This window comes from Delphinapterus leucas, chromosome 20 (assembly GCF_059928025.1).
Source record: "Delphinapterus leucas isolate spDelLeu-1000000601 "Yukka" chromosome 20, BTC_Dleu_Yukka2, whole genome shotgun sequence".
NCBI classification, from domain to species: Eukaryota; Metazoa; Chordata; class Mammalia; order Artiodactyla; family Monodontidae; genus Delphinapterus; species Delphinapterus leucas.
The window spans coordinates 9183826-9211323 of NC_143148.1; the positions used below are offsets into that span (position 1 = coordinate 9183826).

At 50.0% G+C, this 27498-nt stretch overlaps 2 protein-coding genes across 6 annotated transcripts in view; one reads left to right on the forward strand and one right to left on the reverse strand.

Annotated features, from left to right (window-relative positions):
* Window positions 1-8177, reverse strand: part of ARHGAP35 (Rho GTPase activating protein 35) — a 114659-nt gene extending 106482 nt beyond the window's left edge. For 2 of the 5 annotated variants that reach the window (XM_089902665.1, XM_089902666.1), the window contains exon 1: window positions 7899-8176. The gene's annotated coding sequence lies outside the window, so the exon portion shown is untranslated. Of the gene's footprint in view, window positions 1-7898 lie in introns of all 5 variants that reach the window. The other 3 variants (XM_089902664.1, XM_089902663.1, XM_022585278.3) reach the window with 2 other exon arrangements.
* Window positions 8178-16633: 8456 nt separating this feature from the next.
* On the forward strand, window positions 16634-26162 carry AP2S1 (adaptor related protein complex 2 subunit sigma 1). The gene is given in 5 exon segments (XM_022585279.3): window positions 16634-16906; window positions 19284-19433; window positions 25120-25233; window positions 25511-25570; window positions 25781-26162. Coding segments are annotated over 5 exon segments (696 nt in total). The 5' UTR covers window positions 16634-16636; the 3' UTR covers window positions 25883-26162.
* The last annotated feature ends 1336 nt before the right edge of the window (window positions 26163-27498 follow it).

Consider the following 27498-nt stretch of genomic DNA (forward strand, 5'->3'; position numbering starts at 1 on the left):
TCCTTGTCTTATTCCTAAGCAGTGCAGGCTGTAATAGATGAAGCCTCGGTTTTGACCTTTCTTTTAAATGGAGATGGGAAGAAGTACAATGCAACAGTATTTTTTTTACACTTCAGGAGGCTATTAGCTGTAGCTGGAAAACACTCTCTCACCCCAACATTATTTAATAACTTTCTGAATTGAAATTTTTTTTAAAAAGTATTATAGGGAGCTCCACACAAACAAGTCAAGGGGCAAAGTATATTTTTATCTATACATTTGTAGTTGTCCAGAGAGTTTTCTCAGAAGAAAATCAATTAAGAGCTATTCAGATACTTTTCTATTTGCCAAAGAAAATATAGATTTTTTTTTCTTGGCTGCGCTGGGTCTTCGTTGCTGTGCGCGGACTTTCTCTAGTTGCTTCGGGGCGGGGGCTACTCTTCGATGCGGTGCGTGGGCTTCTCATTATGGTGGCTTCTCCTGCTGCAGAGCACGGGCTTCAACAGTTGTGGCTTGCGGGCTCTAGAGCACAGGCTCAGCAGTTGCGGCGCACGGGCTTACTTTCTCCCCTGCATGTGGGATCTTCCTGGACCTGGAATCGAACCCATGTCCCCTGCATTGGCAGGTGGATTCTCAACCACTGGGCCACCAGGGAAGTCCCAAAATATAGATTTAAGGCCATAACGTGACCAAACATTTCCATCTTATTTCTGTTAGACAAATTTGCTTACAGTTTTGTTACACCTGGGTGTGAATCCAGGTCAGAAATAAAATGCTCAACTTCTTCAATATGCTGACTAGAAAGACAAGCTGGTACTTGTGGCTGTGGATTCCTTTTAAAATACTGTGATATGGAACCTAATATGTGTTCAGTCTCTGAATATGAAAATCTTTAAGATTAATATGGGACTGCCTCCAAAGCAGCTAGAAGTTAATAATAGTCTATTGAACATTTACTTCCCTCACCCCACCCCATATTATATATATAGTTAACTGTTTATAACTGACTATGAATTCCTCAATGGATTAGAAGTACAGCTTATTCTTACATCCCAGACAGGCAAGGCAGTCTAATAAAATAAACACAAATTTTAGAATCAGACAGACATGGATTTATAACATAGCCCTAGCATCTATTAGCTGTGTAGCCCTGGTCAAGATGCTTACGATGTATGTGTGTATGTATGTATAGGGATTAAATGCTGATCAAGAGGGCATGCCATCTAAGAGTTTCAAGCCTAAAAATAGCCATTATGGTCAGTGTACACATCTTCCCAACTCCCCCCTTCCCCCACCAAAAAAAAAAGTCTTTGGCACCAGCTTGGCTTCAATCAGCATGTATGTAGTGAGGGCCTACTATGTACAAGATATTTTGCTAGGTATGATGGGAAATAATGGGAACCAACTGTTATAATCCCTTCATTTTTCTAATGAAGAAACTGTAGCCCAGAGAAGTGAAAATGATTTGGCCAAAGTCACTCAGCTAGTAAGCAGCAGAGCCAGGGCTAGAACCCAGGTTTCTCCTTTATCAATTCAACATTGTTTACGCCATAGGAAGCTGCCTCTCAATTGTTCAAGTTTGATTACCAAACGCAAATATTACAATAGTGACTAGCAAGAGAACATTTTCCAAATAAGAAGGCAGACACTAGGAGAGCAAAAAAAGTATGAGGGTAGGAACTTCCCTGGTGGTGCAGTGGTTAAGACTCCACGCTCGCAATGCAGGGGGCCCAGGTTCGATCGCTGGTCAGGGAACTAGATCCCACATGCATGCCGCAACTAGGAGTTTGCAAGCCACAACTAAGGAGCCCATGTGCCGCAACTAAGATCTGGTGCAACCAAATAAATAATTAAAAAAAAAAAAAAAGTATGAGGGCTTTCCTGGCAGTCCAGTGATTAAGACTCTGCCCTTCCACTGCAGGGGGCGCAGATTCAATCCCTGGTCAGGGAACTAAGATCCCGCATGTCGTCCAGCGCAGCCAAAATAAATTAATTTTTTAAAAAAGTATGAAATACCTATAGATGCATAATACAACATCACAACTGCCACAAATTTCATAAAATGAAAATGCTCATTTCAAAAAGGATGAAGGAGATAGGCAAGTCTGGCTACTTTTGACTAAAATAAATATTATTTTCCTGTGAGGATGCTTCATGGCTGGTTCTCTGCTAATGTATCAACTTAATGGTGTCTCTTAACATCAGCGAAGCAAATAAATGAAGATTAGACTGACAGATGCCAAGTATTATTTTCAAGAATTCTTCATAGATGAAGCCTGATAAAGCATAGTATCAAAAATTAAATTGAAATAAACTTTCAGGAAGATGAACATGAATGATTTGTTTGCATTTCTTAATTCCAGCATTCAAGTGCTATTCAGAACACTGCTATTTGAGAGCCTAGGTCAACAATGACTCAGCTTGAAAAATTCCATATTGTTTTTAAGAGGTATATGGTTTTAGTTATGTAGTTAATGCAGTCTGGGTGCCCCTTTCTCCCCAAATTATAAACTAATCTTCATGTGAATTCCTGAAAAAGAGGCAAGTGTTTATTTTATTTTTGAAAAAGCATACAACAAAGGTAATTCAATTCATTTCACCGCATCCCCTGAGGAAAGAGCCCCCCCACTGCCTGGCCCGTTCTGGGTTACGGGGTTTGATGGGTGCGGGGGGGTGGGGTGGGGGTGCAGTGGTTAAGTGTAGCACCAGGAGCCCAGTCCCAGTCCCAGCTTTGATGTGGTATGTGATCCAGGACGAGAATCTACAATCAGAGCTGAATGGCACACAAGACTTCAGGCTACGAATGTGAAGCCCAGAGAGGTAAAGCATTCTGTCCAAGTGTCCCTCTAATTAGGTTAAGGCCTCGACCAGAAGGTCTCCTACCCGTATGCCCATTACTTTTTCAACTATGACAGGAAGCCTGTCAGCATGCCCCTTGCAAGCTTTCCATTTCCCCAACTGTAAATGAGGAGGCTAGACGAGGCACACTGAGCTTCAAGCTGTTGTTCCAAACCCAACGGTTTTCTGCTGGTCACCTTCCCTCTTCAAGCAGAGAATCTCCAAGTTTATCTATTTCATGTAGTATGGAAAAGAAATTTTAAACGACTGAACTAGATGATAAATAAAATGTCACAGTGACTGAGTATGTTAACACACTGTTTAGACTGCCAGTTGGTGAATGACAAGAGTCAAAGCAGATCACAGGAAGGCCCTACAAGAGACCTAACACCTCTCAGAACACCACAGCAGACGAAGAGGGGAAAGCAGACAAGACTAGAGGGAAACAGACAACTTAGTCTCATCTTTTCAATCTCCAACTATATTGACCTGATGTGTTTCCTCATCACATACAGACTGACCAAACACCTATGAGGCTGTAGTTTACAGTCACCTATACAACCCTCACTCCTCCCAGACTGTCCTTTGTCAAAAGTCACCATTAGGCCCATGGATCTGCACAAGGACAACTTGCATGTGTCCAGTATCAAGAGGATTTCTGATCTTTTTATTGTCCTAAATCTTTGGCCTTCATCATGGCAAGAAAAAAGGGGCAGAGGGTAAGGGAGGGGGGACATAGCCAAAAAGAAAGGCTAGTATAAAAAAAGACAGAAACTTTAATCAGGCCAGTAATACAAAGATTTTCTAGACAGGGCAAGAGCCCTTGAAGACCTATTACTAGGTCGAAAACAGTCGTCTACCGCCATCCCCCACTCCACACCCCACCCCCAACTGGCACATTAAATGTTCCAGAAGGCCAAGGCTACCACCTCAGATTTCTGTAGCACCCAATTCCTTCATGAAAACAAATGTTGATACAGGAGTTGGAGCCTCTGCTACCATCAGAGAAATCTGACAAGCTCTGGAACATCAGTTACCAGTTTAGGAAGAAAAATCAGCTCTTTGTTCTTCTGTCTCCTCTCTTCCTATTATGTAAACGTAAGCTTTGGGCACGCAGAAACTTTCTATGCTGCCAGTGATGTTAAAACCCTGGAACATGAATTTAAGCAGTACTGCATACACAGTTGTTTTTATTCTTAATTAGCTGCCACTTCCACATTAAGAATAAAAAACAAAACAACTATTTATACCAACATGAGGAACATAAACTCAAACAAATTCAGAGAATTAATCATGGTTCACAAGGCCAAAACTCAGAAGTGAACAGAAACTAACAGAAATAAACCAAAATTCTTAAAGTCAATAATGGTGAAGACAAATGCCACACATAATTAAAATTACCAGACTCTGCTTGTCACAAAACTTAAAGTCCTAAAAACTTAGAAACTAAAGGAGCCATATGGATCTACTATCCAGCCCCCCTCACCGTCTCACATACAAATGCCCTAACATTTGATGAGTCAATGGTTCAATTCTGTAGATGACAGTGAATGTTTTTTATTTCACATGCATTCACACAGAACTATTCTACATAAGTGCTGAAGTAAACAAAGTTTGATTATAGCTCAGTTAAGAAATAAAGTCCTTCCTGTAAACGCTCCTTCACAGCTTGATGGCTGCTTTAATATGCAATTGCCCTAGGCCACAGGGGGGAAAAAAAATCAGGCTTTTGATTTACTTAAGAAATAAAATAAATAAACCTAGAACATGCAAAAGCTTCCTTCTCCCAAGGTAAGGAAGGAAAATGCTTGTCTGGTTTTCTGTAAAAACCACCTCTTCCTCTGAATGAATTTACTAAACCCCACTCCCAACATAAGATCATTAAAGCTCAAGGAAAAGGCAGCAAAGGTACATTTCGCAGGTAATAAACCAAAAATCCAATCATATCAGACAGTTCCTGGCACCCATTTCTCACTCTACCAAATCAGGGCAGTCAAAAGGCTGGAGAAGGGCTTCCCTGGTGGCGCAGTGGTTGAGAGTCCGCCTGCCGATGCAGGGGACACGGGTTCGTGCCCAGGTCCTGGAGGATCCCACATGCCGCAGAGCGGCTGGGCCCGTGAGCCATGCGCTCCGCAACAGGAGACGCCACAACAGTGAGAGGCCCACGAAGCGGGAAAAAAAAAAAAAAAATTTAAAAAAGGCTGGGGGAGCATCAGGGTCCACCCACATACTCCTGGTACAGCAATGAGCCCCCTCCCTTTCCCAAACATAGATCTACCTATAAGCATTCAACTCCTGTGGCTGGGAGCGCCTGCAATACCAGAGGGCAGAAATCTAAGTGACACTTGGCACTCTGTTTCAACAAACAACTGCAAAGAGCTTTCCAAACCCAGGCCCTCACCATTTTGAAGACCAGGAAGCTGAATCCTTCCTGGGGCAGAGGTGAAAAAGAAATAAGCCCACTTTCCACCACCCTTCCCAAAGGGCACAAAGCAAACCAGAGGCCATTAGGGAAGGCAAGACTGGCAGCTTCTGCAGACCCACAGCAGTAAACAGCAAGTGCGACCACAACCCCTGGTGGGACTGGGGAGAACTCAAGAACTGGCATTTCCCCAGCCAAAGGTAAAACAAATATGACTTGTCAGCTGGAAAAAAACAAAAGACCATACTCCTAAACTCTCCCAAAGGGTGCTGGCTTGGAGGTGAAGGGGGGAGAGGGTACAACTGTCTCAATAGCTCAGAGAAGGAGGGAGGGAAAGTGAGAAAGAGAAGACAGACCTGTGAGCAGCTGCACTCTCCTTTTCCGAAGGACACAAAACTGCAAAGCCCAGGGACCCGAAGGGGCTGGGGAGTAAAATGGGAGTGGGAAAGAAAGCGGGGCAGTGGAAAGGAGACCTACCCCCACCACCACTAACCTTGGCAGAAATGGGGGAGACGGGGGGGACACTCCCAGACTCGAGAGCAGTAACCAATCAACCAGCCCCCACCTATTTACTCAGATCTCACAGGATCCCTCGAGATAAAACCCTCAGGGTCAGAGAGCTGAGAGAATCTGCAGTCTAAACCTGAGCCTGCAGAAGCCGAGGCCCAACCCAGCCCCTTCCCCTCCAAAGCTGAGGGATGGAGACCAGAGAAAGGCATGCCTGAAGAAGGGAAGCACCCAGTGGGAATGGGCAGGTCAAGCAGGGGAGCTGGGAGAGGCAAACCTGATAAGAACTAAATGGGAAGAGAAGAAGCCTAGCAAGATACAAGGGGAAAGAAAAGATGAAGGAGAAAACAAGGCAATGAAGAACAGATCTGGGAGAGGGGTCACAAAAGGGAGGGAGACTCTAGCCCAGAACTGAGATAGCTCTAAGAGGAAGCTGGGGTGGGGGGAGTGACAGGTAGGAATGATTGGGAAAACATCTCTATACTGGGCAGAGCAGGGGGAAGGAGACTCAGTAAGGGGGTAAGAGGTAGGGCAAAAAGAGGAGGACAAATACGAGGAAGGAGAGAGTGGAGGTTGAGAGCTGAATCAAAATGGTGGGGGGATAGAAGATCAGGTGGAAAACTTGGAACTGAGAGGCAACACAGGTGCGAGGCAGTCACAAGATGACCAGAGTTAAAGAGGACCACACCGAGAAGGGACAGCAGTAAGAGTTAAAATGGGTCCAAAAAATAGGTGGACAAGTGGACAGCTCCAAAAGGGGCAGAGCTGTGAGGAAAGCATTAAATAGAGAGGATGGGGCGGAACTGAACAAATGAAAGAGCAGGTGCAAAAATGATTGGGGGCAAGTCTGAGGTGCAGAATGGGAAGGGAAGGGGGTGAGGGATCAGAGACAAGTTATCGACGGTTCAGTGAGGTAAAGGACAAATCTAAGAAGGGCCAAAATGAAGAGGACAGGACTTGGAGAAAGAGGCTGGACAGCAGGTCTTACACAGAGAAGTACTGAAGGGGAGACAGGTCAAAGGAAGCCGGAGCAAATGAATGGAACCGCTCAAGAGGGCCAATAAGGAGGTGGGGAAGAGAGGAAACAGCAAGGAGAACACTGGGGTAGAACTGGGGACTGCAGGGCTTGAGGCTGCGGAGAGGCTGAGTTCGGGAGAAAGGTCAGAGAAGTGAAAGGCAGAAACGAGAGAGCTGCAGGGTCAGAGAAGGGGGAGGCTGCCTCATGGAAGGCAAAGTCGGAAAGCAAGCAGGCTGGAGGGCACAGCAAGATCTGAGATTGGATGAGGGGCAGAGTGGGGAGGCAGAAAGGTCTGGAAGAGAGGAAAGGCTCTGAATGGCAGACGGGAGCAAGGTCTCAGCAGGGGAGGAGGCAAGCATGGTGCATCGGAGTCCGAGAGGGGGCAGGGAACTGAACTGAGGCAGACGAAGGTCAGAGAGTCTAGGGGTATGGCGGGGGGAGCAGGTTTTGTCAGCAGGCAGTAGGGCCCAAGAGGGACGTGGAATTAAGTCCAAGGAGAAGACCTGGGAGCAGCAGTGCCAAGACGAACAGGGTTTGGATGAATCACCAAGGAGGTGGAACCGCAGGTCCTAGAGGGACAGCTCCTGGCGGTGAAACAGCGGAGGGTAACAGAAGATTGGGTCAAAGAAGGGGGCAGATCCAGGGTGGTGAGAGCGGAATCGAAGAAGGCAGAAGAATCACGAATCTCAAAGTGAGGGTCCAGAATTAAGGGATGCGGAAGGGTCACTGAGGAGGTGGATCCTTTGAGCACTGCAGAGTCTAGGAGGGGCGAAGGGCATCACTGAGGGGCGGAAGAGGGAAGGGGGAGGCGCAGAATTGGGAGCAGAGTTGGGGGGGAGGCCGAGGCAGACACCGAGATCCCAATGGGTTGGAGGGCGGGGGCAGACGCGGCGACAGCAGGGCTGGGCGGGCAGGGGCAAGTCCAAAGGGCAGACGGGCCCCGGCGGGCCGGGCCGCAGCACGAAGCGGCGGGGCCGGCGGGGCCCGGGGGGCTGGGGGGCCGCTCCCTCCCCTCCCCCTCCGGCTCCTCCATTGTTCGCGGGCTCCGGGCCCCGCCGTCCCCGCCTCCCCTTGGACCCCGCAGCGGGGCGGCGCCCGGCCTCGCGGCCGGGGCTCGCGAGCTCGCGCACTCACCAGCTGGACGCCCTCAGCGCGGCCCTGGCCTCCGGGATCTCAGCAGCGGCGACGGCGGCCCCGGCGCCATGTTCTGCTGCTCCTCGTTCAGCGGCAGCTGAGGCGGCGGCAGCAGCTCCGGCGGCGGGGGGCCGGGCGGACCCTCCCTCGCGGACTCCCTCCTCCGCCTCCTCCACCTCCTCCTCCCGCCGCTCCGCGACTCTCCCTCGGGGCGGGGGGCGGGGAGGGGAAGGGGGGAGGGGCGGGAACCAGGGGGAGGGCGGACCAGCCTTGCTCGCTCCTTCCCTCCCTCCTTCGCAATGGCGGCGGTGGCGCCTCCTTCCTGCGGCCGCCGCTCCCGCGCGCGCTCCCCCTCGCTGCTGCGCGTGCGTGGCGCGGGGACCGTTGCAGGGGGATAACGGCCCGTGAGGGCGCGCAGCGAGGTGATAACCGGCGCGTGGCAGAGGAGAAGCGAGAGCGCGTGCGCGCCCGAGGGACTCACTGCCACTGCATCGGCCGCGTCCAGGGAACGGGCGCACAGGACGCAGTGCGCGTGCGCCCCCAAGAAATGCCGCTAGTGCTGTGGCTGCGGCTCGAGACAGAGCGCGAGGCGACCCGCGACCGGGCAGAGGAATGGGGTGGCCAAGTGCGCGTGCGCGGGAGGGGGTGCCAGCCGCCGCGGCTACTCGCACGAGGCGGAGGGAGTGGTCCTCGAGAGGCGCGCGCACCCTTGCGCGCGCCAGTAGCAGCCGAAACCCTCCTCGCCCTGGCTCTTGGAGAAAGCGGGAGGGGAGAGGCATGGCCCAGCTTTGGGGGCGGGAGCGAAGGGCGCGATCCCGCTCGCGCGGGACCTGACCAGCCAATGAGAGGCAAGGGGCGGTGGGTTTGCCGCGAGCTCAGCCCCGGGGAAAACGGAGGAAGAGAGAGGGAGCGACGTAACTTGGGGCGGTGGGGCGGGGCTGAGGAGGAGGGAGCGCACCCAGTGGAGGAGTTGATTGGGGAACACGAAGAGGCGTGGCCCGCCTTAGCCCAATAGGAGCCTCAGTTCGTCGATCCGGAAGACGGGGCGGGGCTGAGGAGCGCGTGCTCTTTTTCCTGGCAGAGAAGAAAACCTGCAGGTAACGAGTGCCTTATTACAACTTGCTTTGGGTTCTGTGATCGCCTGATCCCGGAAGAGGCGCGAGGGCCTGGTCCCGCATGCAGCCCTGGCCTCCAAGTCGGCATTGTGTAAATGACTGCAAATCAAATGTCAGTTCGAGAGCCCAGAGGGGAAAGAGTAGTGATGGGAAGGGGCACCGCTGTAACCCCTGAATTCCTCTGAACTGAAGAGGGGTTCCTCTGGGACCCCTCCGGAAGTACGGGTCTTGGAAGATGAGCGTTCTGGGAGCCCAGTCAATATTCAAGGAATGCATGAAGAAAAGCTATGCTTCTTATTGCATTTTTCATTTCTTTACTCAGTCTCCTCATCTAAAAAATGGAATGATAATCTTAGCTCTTTAGTAAGGTTTGCAGGGAGAATTAAATGAGTTCTATTTGTAAAGCGCTGAAAATCATGCCTTACTCTATAAACGTTGATAAATAAAATTACATGCGCTCAAGTTTTGTTTTGTTTTTGAGGTCACATCTCAATGCTTTTTTAAAAAATTGAAGTGTGGGGCTTCCCTGGTGGCTCAGTGGTTAAGAATCCGCCTGCCAATGCAGGGGACACGGGTTCGAGCCCTGGTCCGAGAAGATCCCACATGCCGCGGAGTAACTAAGCCCGTGCGCCACAAGTGCTGAGCCTGTGTGCCACAACTACTGAAGCCTGCACGCCTAGAGCCTGTGCTCCGTAACAAGAGAAGCCCTCGCACTGCAACAAAGAGTAGCCCCCCGCTCTCAGCAACTAGAGAAAGCCCGCGCATAGCAACGAAGACTCAATGCAGCCAAAAAATACGTAAATAAATCTATAAAAAAGTAAAATAAAATGAAATTGAAGTGTGCTCAAGTTTTAAAGCATCCCATCAAATAAAGGTTTTCTGATTACTGATGACGGTCGTTTCCATTGACTCCCTTTTTTTTTTTAATTTAACACTTTTAATGCATGAAATTTGATTTTTAGATGCTCGTGACTTGTTTTCTGGGGGGGCGCCCCACGTGGCATGCGGGATCCTAGTTCCCCTAGCAGGGATCCAACCCGTGCCCCCTGCAGTGGAAGCGGGAGTCTTAACCACTGGAAAGCCAGAGAAGTCCCCATTCATGACTTTTTTAAAAGTTTGTTTTTAGCGCTGTGGGCTAAACAAATCCAATGCGTGGGCCAGATTTTCTTTAGGTGCCACTGCAAGCCCTGGTTTGTAAGTGATTTTGAGATCTATCACTTGAGAACACCAGAAAAATGGGAGAAGGGACATCGGATTCCCCTACTTCAAATTAATACGTGTTCATAACTCCAGTGCCGTATTCTAGGTCCTTCCAATCTTGGGAAATTTTTGAACTGGCAGCACCTAGAGAAGAGAGAAGCCTGGGCTCACTCTGGATCCAGATGCCCCTCTCCCCTTCTTTTGGAGCCCATCGACCCTGTTTTATCATTCAAGTCTCACTCGAAGTCACTTCCTCAGGGTGGCCTCGCAGATTTGGCCTAACCCTCATATTTTTATAAAAATGGGCACTTTATGCTAGGCAACATTCTAAAGCACTTTAAACATATTAACTCACTTAACCCTCAGAACACCTTACAAGTAGGTTAGAGTTGTTATTCTGCTAAACTAAGGCACAAAGAGGTTACACAGCTAGTGAGTGGCAGATGTGAGATTCAAACCCAGACAACTGGGGTCAGATAGCTGCACACCTAGTACTTCTTCACAGCACTCCATCAGGGGTTGAAGTTCTGTATTGGTATCACCATTTTTCTTTCTTTCTTTTTTTTTTTTTTTGGCTGTTGGGTCTTTGTTGCTGCACGCGGGCTTTCTCTAGTTGCGGAGAGCCGGGGCTACTCTTCATTGCGGTGCGCGGGCTTCTCATTGCGGTGGCTTCTCTTGTTGTGGAGCACGGGCTCTAGGCGCGCAGGCTTCACTCGTTGTGGCATGCGGGCTCAGTAGTTGTGGCACATGGGCTTAGTTGCTCCGCGGCACATGGGATCTTCCCGGACCAGGGCTCAAACCCGTGTCCCTTGCATTGACAGGCGGATTCTTAACCACTGCGCCACCAGGGAAGTCCCTGTTATCACCATTTTATGTGTGAGCCCTTTGAAGGCAGGAATTCTGGCTAGTTCCTCAGTCTGGAAAATGGCCCACAATAAATAATTGCTAATGAATAAATGAATGAATCTAATTCTAAACAAAGGGGATGATGGCTGGCACTGCAGGCATGGTAACCAAGACACAGTCCTTGTTTAATGACTAACTTCTTTCCCTCTTTCAGATACTAGCTCAGATGTCCCCTCTTCCGGGAGGCCCTCCCTGAGGCCCTGCCAGTCTCCTTCTAGGCTTTCACAGCACCTTCGGGTCCTCCAGCCAAACCCTGACCACCCCTGGGTTGTTCCCCTATACTGATAGGTCTCTCTATCCCACTGGACTGTGAACCCCATGAGGACAGGGTGGGGGTGTCCCTATCAACGTTGATGTTCCTAGCACAGGTCCAGGCACAAGGCAGGGGCTCAGGCAGGGTTTCCCTGGATGAACGAAGGGAACCATCAAGGAGGGCCTTCCCAGCTCTGCATCTCTTTCCAGTGCACAAGAGGGCGGGTGTTAGTTGAGCAAGCCAACCACAGGAAGCAGGCTTCTCTGGGGGCAGCCGCCTCCGCGCACTCGGCTAACCTCCACTCCAGGATAAATAGACAAGCGAGTAAACAATTAGCTGACAGAGAGAGGTGCCGACTGCCGGCCTAGGCCACTGTCAAGATTTCCCAAGCATGGACCTAGAGGCCCAAATAGCTGGGACTGGAGGTCACACCAACCGTGGAGCTGGAGTAGGTGTGAGGCGGGACCTGGGGATCTGGATCCGCATCGGGGAGATGCACAGGCAGAAAAATCCACAAAAGAGTTCTGCAAAGAGGGTGGAGGTGCTGGGGCATATTCTCTCTCCATTCCTCAGAGTCAGAAAGAATCAGAGGGCGGGGACCAGGTCTCAACTTGACCAAGGAGTCGGTGAGCTCACAGCGCCGCCTACAAACCGAACTGAGGAAGCTGCAGCTAACTGATGCTGCGGCTGTTATGGCAAAGAGAGGTGAACTCTTCCGCCATTGGCCGGAAGAGCAGCCAATCACGAGGAAGGAATGGGAGGCGGGGATGCCTAGGCTCAGTGCAAAATTCCAGCGCCTGGCCAGTGTTTGACACATAGTGGGCACACGCTAAATGTCTGATGGAAGGATGGATGATGAACCTCCCAATTTTTATAAACTTTAAAAATGGAGGGAATTCCCTGGTGGTCCAGGGGTTCGGACTCCGCGCTTCCACTGCAGGGGGCACGGGTTTGATCCCTGACGGGGGAACTAAGTTCCCTCATGCTTCGTGGCACGGCCAAAAAAAGAGAGAGAGAGAGAGACCATTAAAAAAATAATTGAATAAAATAAAATAAAACATGCACACCGAGAAGTGCACAAATCACAAGTGTACAGCTCGATGAATATTCCAAGAGAACACGCCCTTGTAACCAGCACCCAGATAAAAAAACAGAATGTGACCAATCTCTGAGAAGCCCCCCAACCCTGTCCCCTTCCAGTCACTCCTCTTCCCCCTACAAGAAGACCCCCATCCTGATTTCTATGCTTATTTTAGTTTTAGTTTTGCCTGTTTTAATTCTCTACATAAACGGAATTAAGTGGTCTCTTTTGATCAACATAGTTTGTTGGATTTATCCACGTTACTTTGTGTAAATGGAGATTGTTCATTCTCAGTGCTGTGTAGTATTCTACTGTGTGAAGAATCCACGATGTATTTTTACATTCTATTGTTGGTGAGCATCTGGGTAGTTTCCACTTTTTGGTTATTATGAACAGCGCTGCTATTAACAGTCTAGAACATGTCTTTTGGTAAATATTTGTACTCATTCCTGCTAGGTATGTACATGAGAGTGAAATTGCTGGTCACAGGGTGTGCATGTGTACTTCAACCAGTTTCCCAAAGTGGATGCACCTATTTACATCCCCAGAGACACGTAGAAGAATTTCAGCTGCTCCACGTTTTCCCAAACACTTGATATTGTCCATCTTTTTAACTTTGGCCATGCTAATGGCTGTGTAGTGGTATCCAGTTGTGGTCTTAATTTGTCTTATCCCATTGATTAATGAGGTTGAGTATCGTTTCATATATACATGAGCCATTTGAATAGCATCTTTTGTGAAATGCTGTTCAAATCTTTTGCCCACTTTCAATTGTGTTATGTATTCTTTTCATTATTCTATTACCAATAATACATGAATTTCTTGTGCTTACAAAATTTTAAAATACACCAGATAAGATGCAGTCTCCTTGGACAACCTAACCCCATCCCCTCGCCTTTCGAGAAATGTGTTTTCTTCCAGACTTCTCTATATAGTTGCCTGAATGCACACATTTTGTTATGTGACTGCATATGAACTAGCTGAATTTTCCCCTATCAATGCATATTTTGTCTCTTTCCAATTTTTCCCTATGACAAGCATGTTGAAATGACACCTCAAAGGAAAGGGTCTTTCCAGGTTCTGTAGTAAAGAAGAAGTGCTGGGACTAGTCCTTTCTGTCTATATCTATATTCCATAAATATAGACAGACTCAGACTCCAAACCACCCAGGCCATGAGATTCTTGACAGCAGAAACAAGGTCTCTTCCCTGCTTGGACACTCTGCCTAGCTCTGTCCCTAACTCCTCAGCTAGGCTAGGTGCCTCTGCTTTAAGCAATTGTGGTAGCCAGGTCTCCAAGACGGACCCCGCTGATTCTCACCTGGTATTCAGATCCCCTCCTACCTTGGATAGGGCAGTTCCGGGTACCAATAAGATAATGTGGAAATAACAGGGTGTGACTTTGAGGCCAGGTCATAAAACATATTGCAGCTTCTGGCCTTGTCCTTTCTTGGATCATTCACTCTGGGGGAAAACAGCTCATGTGTCCTTGTGGAGAGGGCCACCTGCGAGGAACTGAGACCTCCTGCCAACAGCCAGCGTTAATCAGCCAACGCCATGAGTGAGCCCCTAGGAGGGAGATCCTTCAGGGCCAGTCGACTGAGCCTTCAAATGACTGCATTCCCAGCTGACATCTTTTAAAAAAAAAATTATTTATTTGGTTGCGCAGGGTCTTAGTTGCGGGAGGTGGGCTCCTTAGTTGTGGCATGTGAACTCTTAGTTGCAGCATGCATGTGGGATCTAGTTCTCTGACCAGGGGTCGAACCTGGGCCCCCTGCATTGGGAGCGTGGAGTCTTAACCACTGCACCACCAGAGAAGTCCCCAAGCTGACATCTTGACTGCAACCTCATGAGAGACACCAAACCAGAATCACCCAGGTAAGCTGCTCCCAAATTCCCGATCCATAGAAGCTGTGTGAGATAAGAAATATTTATTGTTATTTGCTCAGTAATTTGTTATTTATTTGCATATATCATTTAAGTCTATTTCCCCTGCTAGACCATGAATGACGTTGGGGTGGGGACAGTGTCTGTTTTCTTTTCTTTTTTTCTTTATTTTATTATGGCAATTTCCAAACAAAAAGTTGGAAAGTTTTACACAGTGAATGCCCATATACTCAGCATCTAGATTCTATAATTTTGTTTCTTTTCTTTTCACCTCTCTATCCTTTAATCAATCCACTAATCTAACTTACTTTTCTGATATATTTTAAAGTTAATTTCAGGTACTCCCCTGGTGGTCCAGTGGTTAAGAATCCGCGCTTCCACTGCAGGGGGCTCGGGTTTGATCCCTGGTCGGGGAACTAAGATCCCGCATGCTGCACGGCGCAGCCAAAAACAAACAAACAAAAAACCCAAAAGACAAAAAAACAAACCAATATGCATATCATCAAATAGAGCTCAATATTTACTGACTATTTTTGTTCAGGTAAATTTTATGTAAGGTGAAATGCACAAATCTTGTGTATCATTTGTTGATTTTTGATGTATATCTACACCCATGTAACTAAAACCTCTTTCAAAGTATAGAATATTACTATGCCAAATCCAACATAATCCTTACCTCCTAGCCCCCTGCCCACAGAGACAATCACTGTTCCTGTTTTTACATCATAGATTAGTTTTACCAATTTTAGTCTTCATGGTCATTCAAACAAATCGCATAGTAACTATTCATTCGCGTAAGACTTCTTTTACTTAGCATTACACGTGTCTGTTTTCTTGATACCTATTAATTCATTCATTCAGCAGATGTTTATCAAACAAACACCAGACTTGTGCCAGGCACTGAGCTGGGCACTGGAGATCAGGGCTGGGACCAAGGGGAGGCAAGCCAGGTGCTCACTTTCAGGCTCCTGCAAGGGCTGGGTCAGCACCTAAGAGTGAGTGCCTTTTAAACTTTTTTTTTAATTTTGGCTGCGCCCCGCTGCATATGGGATCTTAGTTCCCTGACCAGGGATCGAACCCACACCCCCTGCATTGGAAGCATGGAGTCTTAACCACTGGACCGCCAGGAAAGTCCCGAGTGAGTACCTGTTTAAATTTTTCACCCTGGGCGCATTGCTTACCTTATCCTGGTCCCAACCCTGTTGGAGATAAAGCAGTGCAAGAGACGGAAATGATCTCTGACCTCTTTTTGCCCCCGCAATTATTCAATAGCTATGTGTTGGTTCTTCTGCCAATACTACACTTTTAATTTACATTGTTCTAGGATATGGTTTGTTTTTATTAGGGCAAGTCTCCCCTCAGTATCAATACCTTTACTGAGTGCTTACTATGCGCCACCGTGTTCTAGGTGATGTAGATATAGTTAATAGACAGGGTCCCTGCTCTCAACAGGGACCTAAGGGGAGATCCAGACAACAGACCCACACACCCCAAATAAATCATTAACAGTCGTAAAAAGGCTTAAAAAACTCAAACTAACTGCTGACCTAGAGAATTTGAGGGGTCAGAGAGGGGGACTTTTGTATGTTGGGTCCTCTATATAGTACTGTGGAGGTGCTGTTTAAGCTAGAGGAAGAGGTCAGCCAGCAAATAAATGGGGGAAGGATTTCCAGGGAACAGCGCAAAGGAAAGGCACTGAGGTGGGAAAGCACTTGGCCTGTTTGGGTAACTGAAAGAAGGCAGGTGTACCTCTGGATAGGAAGTAAGAAGACGCCTATTACCTGATGTATGTTAACAGTGAACATTCATGATTTTAATATTTATTGAGCACTTACCATGCGTTGAGCACTGTGCTAAGTACTTTGGAAACTTACCGAAGCTTTACAACAACCCTACTGAGGTTACCCCTTGATCACCCCTCTTTTACAGATGAAGAAATTGAGTTAAGGGGTGAAATTGCTGGCCCAAAGTGCTAGGAAATGCGATGGCAGGATTTGCACACAGTTCTGACTTCCAAATTCATGCTCTTAAACCACTGTCTGTCTCCCACAGAAAACACTCAACACATTTTAAACAAAGTACTGGGTGAACACGGAAAGACAGTTACATTTCTAGCTCCCCCAACGCAGTTTCTTATTTAAAACAGCTATTCCCAGCTTGTCCTTCTCGCCTTCGCGGGGAGGTGGAGGGAGGCTGGAGGAACTACATTTCCCAGGATGCAGCGCTCGCCTCGCTGGCGTCAAGCATATCGGGAATTGTAGTCCTCGGAGGACTACAATTCGCCCACGGCTCCCAGCATGCATTTGGAGTCCGAACCGTGAGGTAGGAAACGGACAGTCGCGCAGCATGCTGGGAAGCGAGACCGGCTTTTTTCCCAGGCTTGCCTCCCAGACAAGCGAACCCATTTTTTCCGGACTACAATTCCCAGCGGGCTGTGCGCGAGAGGGCGGGCGAGTTCGTCTCCCGGAAGTCCGCTCTAGCCTTCGGTCCCCCAGTAGCTGCCAGAGCCGGAGCCGCCCAGGAGCCGCGGGACCGGGGCCGCTGGGGTCCGGACGGGGGTCGCCATGGTAACGGGGGCGCGCCCACGCTGGGGACGGGGGAAGGGTGGGTCCACGTGCAGGTACTGGAGAGTCGGTGGGATACTGACAAGCCGCCCCTGCTGCGGTGCGATGATCTGGGCCGGGCGCGGGCTCTCGGGATTGGGGCCGATCGAAGGCCGGGGAAGGGGAGAACCGGGAGGTGGCTCTGAGCGCTGGAGTGTACCGGGGCTCTCGAGGCCAGGGAGCTTTGGAGACCAGGTGGCAAGGGGAGAGGGCTGTGCGGGAGGGAGACACTGGAGGTGGCTGGAGGGTTTTGAAACAGGGAGGCAAGAGATCAGGGAGGATCTCAGAGATGGGCAGAAGGAATTGGAGGTGGGGAGGGGACATCCTAAGATGAGGACTCTGGGAGCGTGGCAGGAGAGCTGAAGAATGGGAGACATTGTGATATGAGAGAGGGGGTCTCTAGAGGCAGGAAGCTGACATTGCAGGCGGAGGGGGTGTTGGAACTGGGCCGGATACTGCTGATGAGAGAGGTATCTCGAGGGGAAGAGACTGGACCCTGGAGACGGGAAGTAGACAACTGTAGGGAATGGGGCTTTAATGTCAGGGAAAGTGTGCAATAAAAGGGAGAAGCCTTGGCGTAGGGAATGAATGCTAGAAACGAGTGGGGAGCAATGGAGTAGGTCTTTGCAAGAGGAGGGGTCTTGGAGAGTAGGGAGTAGGCATGGAAGTGGGAGAGGTGGGGATGGGGATTTGGGAACAAGGACTGGGCATTGGATTTGTCACCGCTCCCCGGGGATCGGGATGGGGCGACCTGACAGAGGGCACTGAAACGGAGAAAGCAGGAGTCAAAAGGGAACAACTCCCGGGTAGGGGGCTTGGAGACAGAGAAGGTTGGGGAGCATCAAGAGGGGACATCAGAGGGGCGAGGATACAGGAGGGAAGGGACTTCTCATTGTGGATTCCCTGAGGTGGAGAGATTCTATTTGGGAGGAGAAACAGGAAGAGGTGTGTGAGGGAACTTAGGAGTAAGAGGCAGAGCTCTCCCTCAGCTGTGTAGACTGGCTTCTATGTCTCTCCTCCCTAGATACCCCATCTATCTCTGGCTCTGCCCCCAGGCTGTGGCTGTGTGGCGTGGGTCCCCCCAACTCCCACCCCACGCCCTTTCCCTGCCTGCCAGGACCCCTTCCCTAGGAAGTGGTTTTCCCTGGCTCAGCAGAAGGGGTTCTTGGAAGGAGAGTGTAATATCCTGTTTCTGTGCAGCCTGATTGGTTGGGGGAGGAGGGATGGAGTGTGTGGAGAGTGAGGCTTAGGAAAGAGAGCAGACTCTCGCCAGTGGGTGGAGGCTCCCACAAGTGAGGGTAAGGGGGTTCAGAGGAAAGCCTTTGGACTCCCAGCTCTGCTTTCTGGCTGTGAGACTTCCTTTCTCTGAGCCTCAGTTTCTTCATCTATAAAATGGGCATAAGCATGCCCATCTCAAACAGAACTGAGCCCAGAGGCAGGCTTCCTAGCTACGTGAACTTGGGCCATGGTTTTCTCAAAGTCAAATGCCGATGAATTATAATATTACTAAGAACTAATATTTGTATAACACTTAGTATGTACTAGTCACTGTATTATACCTCTTATATTTAATAACTCATGCAACAGTCTACTCTCGTTATATCCATTATACAGACGGAGAAACTGAGGTCCGGAGAGGTTAAGTAACTTGCCTGCAGACACACAACCAGCAGTGCCAGGATTCATTCGGGCTCTGGAGTCTGTGTCCTTAGCCACTTGGTCAAATGCCTCAGTCATAATAGCTCATTTTATTTAGCACTCAGTATGTAATAGGCACTATACAAAGCACTTCCGGGATCAACTTGTTCAGTGTTCACAGTAGCCCTAAGAGAGTTGAGCTGGCTTTTCAGAATCATAAAAACACATTTCCTAGCCATCACTGATGATGATCGTAGCCGACACCGAGCGAACCTGCTAGTGCCAGCTACTAGACTAAATTTATAAACTTATTTAACCTTCAGAACACCCTGACAAAGTGGGTCTTCTATGGAAACTTGTTTTGCCGGGGTGGGGGGTGGGGAACTGAGGCTTAGAGGGGCAGATCTTTTGTCCAAGGTCAGGGAGACGAGAGTTGGTGGAGCCTGGGACTTAGTGCCCTAGAAATGACTGCAGAGTTGGCCAGAGAAATCACGGGGGTGTTGGAGGGACCTGGGACAGGAGCGTGTGGCCAGGCCAACCTGGCTGGGCTCTGGGGCGTGGCTGAGACCCTTGGAAGACAGGCCGCAGGGACGCGTGGGCCCTGTCTCCCCTGTGGGGATGGGTGGGGCTGTTGGGCAGGGCCGCCCAGCACTGGCCCGCCCTCCCCACCCCTCTCGCTCCCTCCTCCTCCTGCTGCCCCCAGATCCGCTTCATCCTCATCCAGAACCGGGCAGGCAAGACGCGCCTGGCCAAGTGGTACATGCAGTTTGATGACGATGAGAAGCAGAAGCTGATCGAGGAGGTGCACGCTGTGGTCACTGTCCGAGATGCCAAACACACCAACTTTGTGGAGGTGACGGGAAACTACCCCCCCCTGGCCAAAATACACCCCCCACTTCCTTGCTTCCTTTTGACCCCTCCTTCCCAGCCTCCTGCCGAACCTCTAATGGCAATAACGCCTCACGCCCTCCTTACTTACCACATTCATTTATTCAACATGTTTGCGGTCTTCCTTCCTTTGGGGTTTTGGTACGCGGGCCTCTCACTGCTGTGGCCTCTCCCATCGCGGAGCACAGGCTCCGGACGCGCAGACTCAGCGGCCATGGCTCACGGGCCCAGCTGCTCCGCGGCATGTGGGATCTTCCCGGTCCAGGGCACGAACCCATGTCCCCTGCATCGGCAGGCGGACTCTCAACCACTGCGCCACCACGGAAGCCCTGGGGGGTACGTTTTAGTGTGAAATTTTTCCGGCGTACAGGTTAGTACAACAGGAGAGAAGTCGATTGCAAACTACCCAGATTTCATAGTATTAAGAGTTTGCTTTTGTTTTTATTTTTATAAATTTATTTATTTATTTATCTAATTTTGGCTGCATTGGGTCTTCGTTGCTGTGCGGGCTTTCTCTAGTTGCGGCGAGCAGGGGCTGCTCTTCGTTGCGGTGCGCGGGCTTCTCATTGCGGTGGCTTTTGTTGTGGAGCACGGGCTCTAGGCACGTGGGCTTCAGTAGCTGTGGCTCGCGGGCTCTAGAGCGCAGGCTCAGTAGCTGTGGCGCACGGGCTTAGTTGCTCCACAGCATGTGGGGTCTTCCCGGACCAGGGCTCGAACCCGTGTCCCCTGCATTGGCAGGCAGATTCTTAACCACTGCGCCACCAGGGAAGTCCTGCATTTTTGTTTTACCTTTTTCTCTTCTTTTCGGCCGAACAACTTTTTTTTTTCTGGTGCCTTTTAAAAACTTAAAATGCTCAAACACACAGAGTAGGGAATGGTATAATGAACCATCCCTTGCTGTAGTGTTTTCCATTAAGTTACAGAGATCACGGGGGAATTCCCTGGCGGTCCAGTGGTTAGGATTTCTCACTCTCACTGCCAAGGGCCTGGGTTCAATCCCTGGTTGGGGAACTAAGGTCCCATAAACCGTGCAGTGCAGCCAAAAAAATATATATAAGTTACAGAGACCATGACGTTTCATCCCTAAATATTTCAGGATACATCTCAGAAAATAAAGACACTTCCTTCCATGACCAAAGTATCATCAGGCCTGATAAAATGAGTCATACTTCCTTACTACTATTACTCTAATACCCAATCAATACTTAAATTTCCCCCAAATCATCAAAACTGATTGTCCAAAGCCAGTCAAGGATCTTGGCGTTGCTTTTGGTTTCCATGTCTCTTTGGTCTCTTTATTGAGATGTCTCCAGCTTTAATTCCCACGAGATTAGCCTGTTCAAGAGACCAGGCTGATTGTCCTGTAGAATTCAACAAATATTAATCAGGGGACTGCTGTGTGCCGGGCAATGTTCTAGGCACTGGTGATACAGCAGGGAACAAAACAGACCCAGTCCCTGCCCTTGGAGAGCTGACAGCTGACATTCTAGTGGGTGGGAGACTGTTAGTAAAGATACAGTGTATCGGGTGGTGATAGGTGTCAGGGAGAAAAAAGAAGCAGCTGTGGGGGGTGGAATTGCTGGGGTGTGTACAGCAGGGGTTGGAATGCAGGTTTAGATGGTTTGGTCAGGAGGTCTTCATTGAAGAGGGGCCATTTGAGCCCAGACCTGAAGAAACTGAGGAGTGGAAGGAGATGATATCTGAGAAAGGAACATTTCAAGCCCAGGGAACAGCAAGTGCAAAGACCCTGAGGCAGCAGGAATGTACAGGGGCATTCCTAGAATAGCAAGAAGGCCAGTGTATCTGAGGTGGAGTAAGCCAGGGAGGATGGTGGGAGCAGATGAGATCATTGCAGAAGGCACAGGGCATTGTGGGCCATGGTGAGGACTTGGGCTCTTGCTCTGAGTGAGACGGGAGCCACAGAGGGGTTTTGAGCTGAGGAGCGACATGGGTTGACTTAGGCTTTAGGGATCCCTCTCTAGGGGACAAGAGCAGAAGCAGGGGGACCATTCAGGAGGTGACCTCTGAGGTCCAGGTGAGAGATACTGGTGACTGGCACTGGCATGGAAGCAGTAGGGGTGCTGAGAAGCGTTTTGAAGGTAGAGCCAACTGAAGGGCCAAAGATTGGATGAGGTGTGTGAAAGAAAATGGAGCCACCAGTAGGGGGCGCTGTCACTTTCTCGGATGGGGCCGACGCAGGAAAGAGCAGGTTGAGGTGAAGATCAGCCCTGAGGTGTCTGTTCTCATCTCAGCTGAGATGTCCAGGAGGGGATGAGGGGAGAGGAGCGGGGACGTCAAGGGATGCCCGCTGTCCCGGGGCATCCTGCTGCCGGCGCAGGGTGGGTCCCACACTGAGTGCTAGAAACGGCAGCAACTGAGGGACCCAGAGAGGGGCAGGGAGGCCCGAATAGACAGGAGTAGCCAGAAAGGCTGGCGGGTCAGGTGAAACTGTCACAAGGGGGCCTGACCATCTTAGGTTGCTCCCAATCCAGGCCCACTCCAGCATGTAGCCCTGTGCAGGGCAGTGCTGGTGACACAGTGGTGACAGGAAAGAGCCAGGAGGATGACAGCAGGAAAGGGCGAATTTCAAGAAAAGAAGAGTGATGCTCAGCGTCAGATCCTGCCAAGGCCACACCAGCTATGACAGTCAGTTGGTAACTTCTCCAGATCAAGTTTTCCTGCCCTCTTGGCTTCCTGTCTTGAACCCTCAACTCCAGAGCAGGGGCCTTCAAACATTTGATCATGTATCTGTATCAGTTTAAAAAAAAAGTAGAGGGCTTCCCTGGTGGCGCAGTGGTTGAGAGTCCACCTGCTAATGCAGGGGACGCAGGTTCATGCCCCGGTCCGGGAGGATCCCACATGCCGCGGAGAGGCTGGCCCCGTGAGCCATGGCCGCTGAGCCTGCGCATCTGGAACCTGTGTTCCACAGTAGGAGAGGTCACAGCGGTGAGAGGCCCGCGTACCGCAAAAAAAAAAAAAAAGAGTTAGCACCCTGATATATTCTTTTTTCTTTAATTTTTTTATTACTATTTTTTAAATTGGGGTGTAGTTGTTTTAGTTTCTACTGTTCAGCGAAGTGGAGTCCCCTGTGCTATACAGCAGGTTCTCAGTTATCTATTTTATACCTATTAGTGTATATATGTCAATCCCAATCTCCCAATTCATCCCACCACCACCCCCTTTCCCCCCTTGGTGTCCATATGTTTGTTCTCTATGTCTATGTCTCTATTTCTACCTTGCAAACCGGTTCCTCTGTACCATTTTTCTAGATTCCACATATATGCGTTAATATACAATATTTGTTTTTCTCTTTCTGACTTACTTCACTCTGTACAACAGTCTCTAGGTCCATCCACGTCTCTACAAATGACTCAATATCGTTCCTTTTTATGGCTGAGTAATATTCCTTTGTATATGTGTACCACATCTTTATCCATTCGTCTGTCGTCAATGGGAATTTAGGTTGCTTCCATGACCTGTCTATTGTAAATAGTGCTGCACTGAACATTGAGGTGCATGTGTCTTTTTTTTTTTTTTGGCTGCGTTGGGTCTTCGTTGCTGCACGTGGGCTTTCTCTAGTTGTGGCGAGTGGGGGCTACTCTTCATTGCGGTGCACAGGCTTCTCATTGCAGTGGCTTCTCTTGTTGTGGAGCATGGGCTCTAGGTGCCTGGGCTTCAGTAGTTGAGGCACGCGGGCTCAGTAGTTGTGGCTTACGGGCTCTAGAGCGCAGGCTCAGTAGTTGTGGCGCACGTGTGGGCTTTCTACACTGTTCCATTGATCTATATTTTTGTTTTAGTGCCAGTACCATACTGTCTTTATTATTGTAGCTTTGTAGTATAGTCTGAAGTCAGGGAGCCTGATTCCTCCAGCTCTGTTTTTTTTTTCTTAAGATTTTTTTGGCTATTCGGTATCTTTTGTGTCTCCATACAAATGTTAAGATTTTTTTGTTCTAATTCTGTGAAAAATGCCATTGGTAATTTGATAGGGATTGCATTGAATCTGTAGATTGCTTTGGGTAGTACAGTCATTTTCACAGTATTGATTCTTCTAATCCAAGAGCATGGTATATCTCTCCATCTGTTTGTGTCATCTTTGATTTCTTTCATCAGTGTCTTATAGTTTTCTGACTACAGGTCTTTTACCTCCTTAGGTAGGTTTATTCTTGATATAGTCTTACTAATCCATGGATTATGTGCAGGAACTACTGTAATAATATTAGAAAACATACTGGGAATTCCCTGGCGGTCCAGTGGTTAGGACTCTGCGCTTTCACTGCCAAGGGTGCAGGTTCAATCCCTGGTCAGGGAACTAAGATCCCACAAGCTGAGCAGTGTGGCCAAAAACAGTTAGAGAGCATACTCAAAGTATAGGAATTAACAAAAGGGTACAGTAGGAAGAAAACAAATAAAAATCAGGGACTTGAGGACTTCCCTGGTGGTGCAGTGGTTAGGAATTCACCTGCCAATGCAGGGGACAAGGGTTTGAGCCCTCGTCCAGGAAGATCCCACATGCCATGGAGCAACTAAACCCGTGTGCCACAACTACTGAGCCTGCACTCTAGAGCCTGCGAGCTGTAACTACTGAGCCTATTTGCTGCAACTACTGAAGCCCACGCGCCTAGAGCCCATGCTCCGCAACAAGAGAAGCCAGGCATAATGAGAAGCCCACGCACTGCAACAAAGAGCAGCCCCCACTCGCCGCAACTAGAGAAAGCCTGCGCGCAGCAATGGAAACCCAACGAGTGAAAAATATATATATAAATAAAAATAAATTTATAAAAAAAAAAGAAAAAAAAATCAGGGACTTGTGTTGGCTTTTGCAGTCGCCACCAGGTGGCGACACACGCACACACGCCAGGCTGGCTTTTTCAGATTTTGGCCAAAGACATGGAACTTTGCAAGCCAGTATTCATATCTCTACGTGTCTATCACTTTATCTACTTACACATGCGTATAAAATTAGAGTCTGCGTCCCTGGTTCATGCATATTTATTCGTGGATTGTGTGTATGTGATAAGGTAGTAATATTTGTATTTATTTTACGGTTCAGTTAAGGGCAAGGCTGAGATTGTCTTGGTTACAGGTGGTGAGTGTGCACTGCCCAGCACAAAGCCTGCTACACGGTAAGTACTCAGGCAGTGTTTGTGGAATGATTGAGTAGATTAGTTCCAGGCTGAGGAGTTTGACTCTCTCCAGAGGCAACAGGGAGCCACAGAAAGAGGGGAATGGACACCGTGGAACACCCCTGCCTCTCTCTCTGGGCTCTGGGCTTTTGCATAGTCTGTTCCCTCTGCCTAAAGCACTCCTGCCCGTTCACTCCTACTCATCCTCCAGATCTCAGTCCAGATGCCCCCTCCTCCAGGAAGCCCTCCTGGACCCCCATCCTGGGTCAGCTGCCTGCCCCCTTGGGGCTCTCACAGTCTAGCCCTGCCCACTCAGGGGATGACTGAGGATGAATCTGTCTCCACTGGACAGTGAGCCCTAGGCAGGGAGGGCCAGGACCACTGTGTCCCCAGCACAAGGCCAGACACAGAACAGGGCCTCAGGGACCACACGTGGAACACAGGACTGAATATGTTGGCTCCACCCTGCCCAGCACACTGGGTCCTGGGCACACCCTGTCACTGACTACCTGCCTCTCTGCTCTGCAGTTCCGGAACTTCAAGATCATTTACCGACGCTATGCCGGCCTCTACTTCTGCATCTGTGTGGATGTCAACGACAACAACCTGGCCTACCTGGAGGCCATCCACAACTTTGTGGAGGTGCGCAGGCGGGCGGGCGCCGTCCCTCGCGTCCCTTCTGTTGGGATGCATGGGCCCTCCTTGCCCTTCCCTCAGAGGCGGGGGGCGGAGGGCCACTGTGTTTCTCTGCCCTCCTCGATGTTTCCTCTGGTCTCTGTGTCTCCCCTTTCCTCAGCTTCTCTCTGCCTTTTTTTTTTTTTTTTTTTGCCGTCTCATTCTGATGCCTTCTGTTCCTGTCTCTGTGTGTGTGTCTCTCTCTCCCTGCCCATCTCTCACCACCTCTGTCTTCCTCTCCCAGGTCTTAAACGAATATTTCCACAACGTCTGTGAACTGGACCTGGTGTTCAACTTCTACAAGGTGGGCTCCTGGTGAAGATGAGATGAGGAGGGGGCCGGAGGAGGGGGAAGGGGGGTGGGCTGGACCCCCGCAGCCACCCCGGTGCCTCTGCGGGGGTCTGTTTCCTGGCCCTCGGGCATCAGAACCCCCAGCCCCCAAGGTTTAGACCAGCATCCTGGGGGTCTCCCCACCTCTCACACCAGGGTCTCCCCTCACTCTCCCTTCACTCAGGTTTACACGGTCGTGGACGAGATGTTCCTGGCCGGCGAAATCCGAGAGACCAGCCAGACGAAGGTGCTAAAACAGCTGCTGATGCTGCAGTCCCTGGAGTGAGGGCGGGCCGGCCCCTCCCGCCCCCGGTCCTGCCCCCGGTCGAGCCTGCTCCCTTCCCCTTTCCAGGCCCGGGGTCCACCCCAGCAGCCCCGTCCCTCAGCTGCCCCGGAGGAAGACACCCAGCCGGGTCTGGGCCACAAGGGAAGGGGCCGCCCCCCACGGCCTCTGGGCCCCAGCTGTGGGCGGAGGCCACTTTGCGTGTACCGAGTAACCATGCCGTTGTCGTGTGATGCCATGAGTGCGTGCGTGGAGCCCCCAGTAAACCTGTGGTCCCCGCCTGGCCTCGTGTCTTTTGAGCCCTTGCCTATCTTCCCTGGGAACCAGGGGCAACTCCGGACGCCCTGCCATCAGTGCATCAGGCAGTCAGTCAACAAACACTCCTCGTGAGAATTCCCTGGTGGTCCAGTGGTTAGGACTCTGAGCTTTCACGGCAGGGGGCCTGGGTTCAATCCCTGGTCGGGGAACTATGATCCCACAAGCCGTGCAGGGCAGTCAAGAAGAGAAAAACACACACAAAAAACAACCCCAACGAACTGCTCGTGCTGAGGTTGGGGGAGGGGGAGTGCAGATGCTTTCCCACCCGTTTCTGCCCACAGAGGGCTGCTGGGACTGGAAGCGGTGACGGATCTCGACACTGAGCGCTTGCTACTAGAATAATGATGCTCCGGGCCAACACCGATGTCTCTCAGGCGCCGTTCTTAGCCTTGACATGTAGTGCCTGCCTTAATCCTCGCAAGATGATGAGTCAGGGACTGTTAGTAGCCCCATTTTCCAGAGGAGATCGCTGAGCTCAGAGAAGGTTGCAAGACTCGTTCAAGGTCACGTGGCGAGTCTGCAGATGAACCAGGTTGCTTTTGAGCCCAGGCAGGCGTCTCCAGAATCCTTGTTCTTAACCACTAGGCCGGAGGTGCAGGTGCTGGGCCCAGTGTTCAGTGGTTCTCAGCAGTGGCACTTGGGGTAGGAAGATTCTTCACTGTGTAAGACTGTCCACCTCCATCTGCCAAGTGCCAGTACCAAGTGGCCCTCAGTACTTGTGACAACAGAAAACACTCCTGCGTATTTCTTTTTTTTCTTTTCTTTTCTTTCTGCCTGCACCGTGTGGCTTCTGGGATCTTAGTTCCCCAACCAGGAAATGAACCCAGCACCATGTCAGTGAAAGCGCCGAGTCCTAATCACTAGACCACCAGGGAAGTCCCCCCATGTGTTTCTAGTGCCCTCTGGAGGGGCTGTGCCCCCTCCCCCCATGCCCACTGAGAGCAGAGTGATGGCTGCTGGCTGCAGCCATGACTGGCATCCTTGGCAGAGCTGAGAATGCTAGGCACCTCCCGTCCACTTGCATTAATGTGACCCAGCTTCGCGTCAGTCTCCCAACTGCAGGGGTAGGTTGTGTCTCAGCTCAGCTACATACACACTATACAACCTTGGGGTAAGTCACTTAACCTCTCTTGCCTCTGTTTCTTCATCTGGAAAGTGAGTCGACTATGGTTTTTAATCTCATGGTGTGTGCTTGAGGAGTAAGTGAGTTAATCCCGGGACAGCTTAGGGTAGTACCTCGCATCAGTAAGCATGCCTTCACTGCACAGACATCAAGGGCCTGCTGTGTGCAAAGCCCTGTG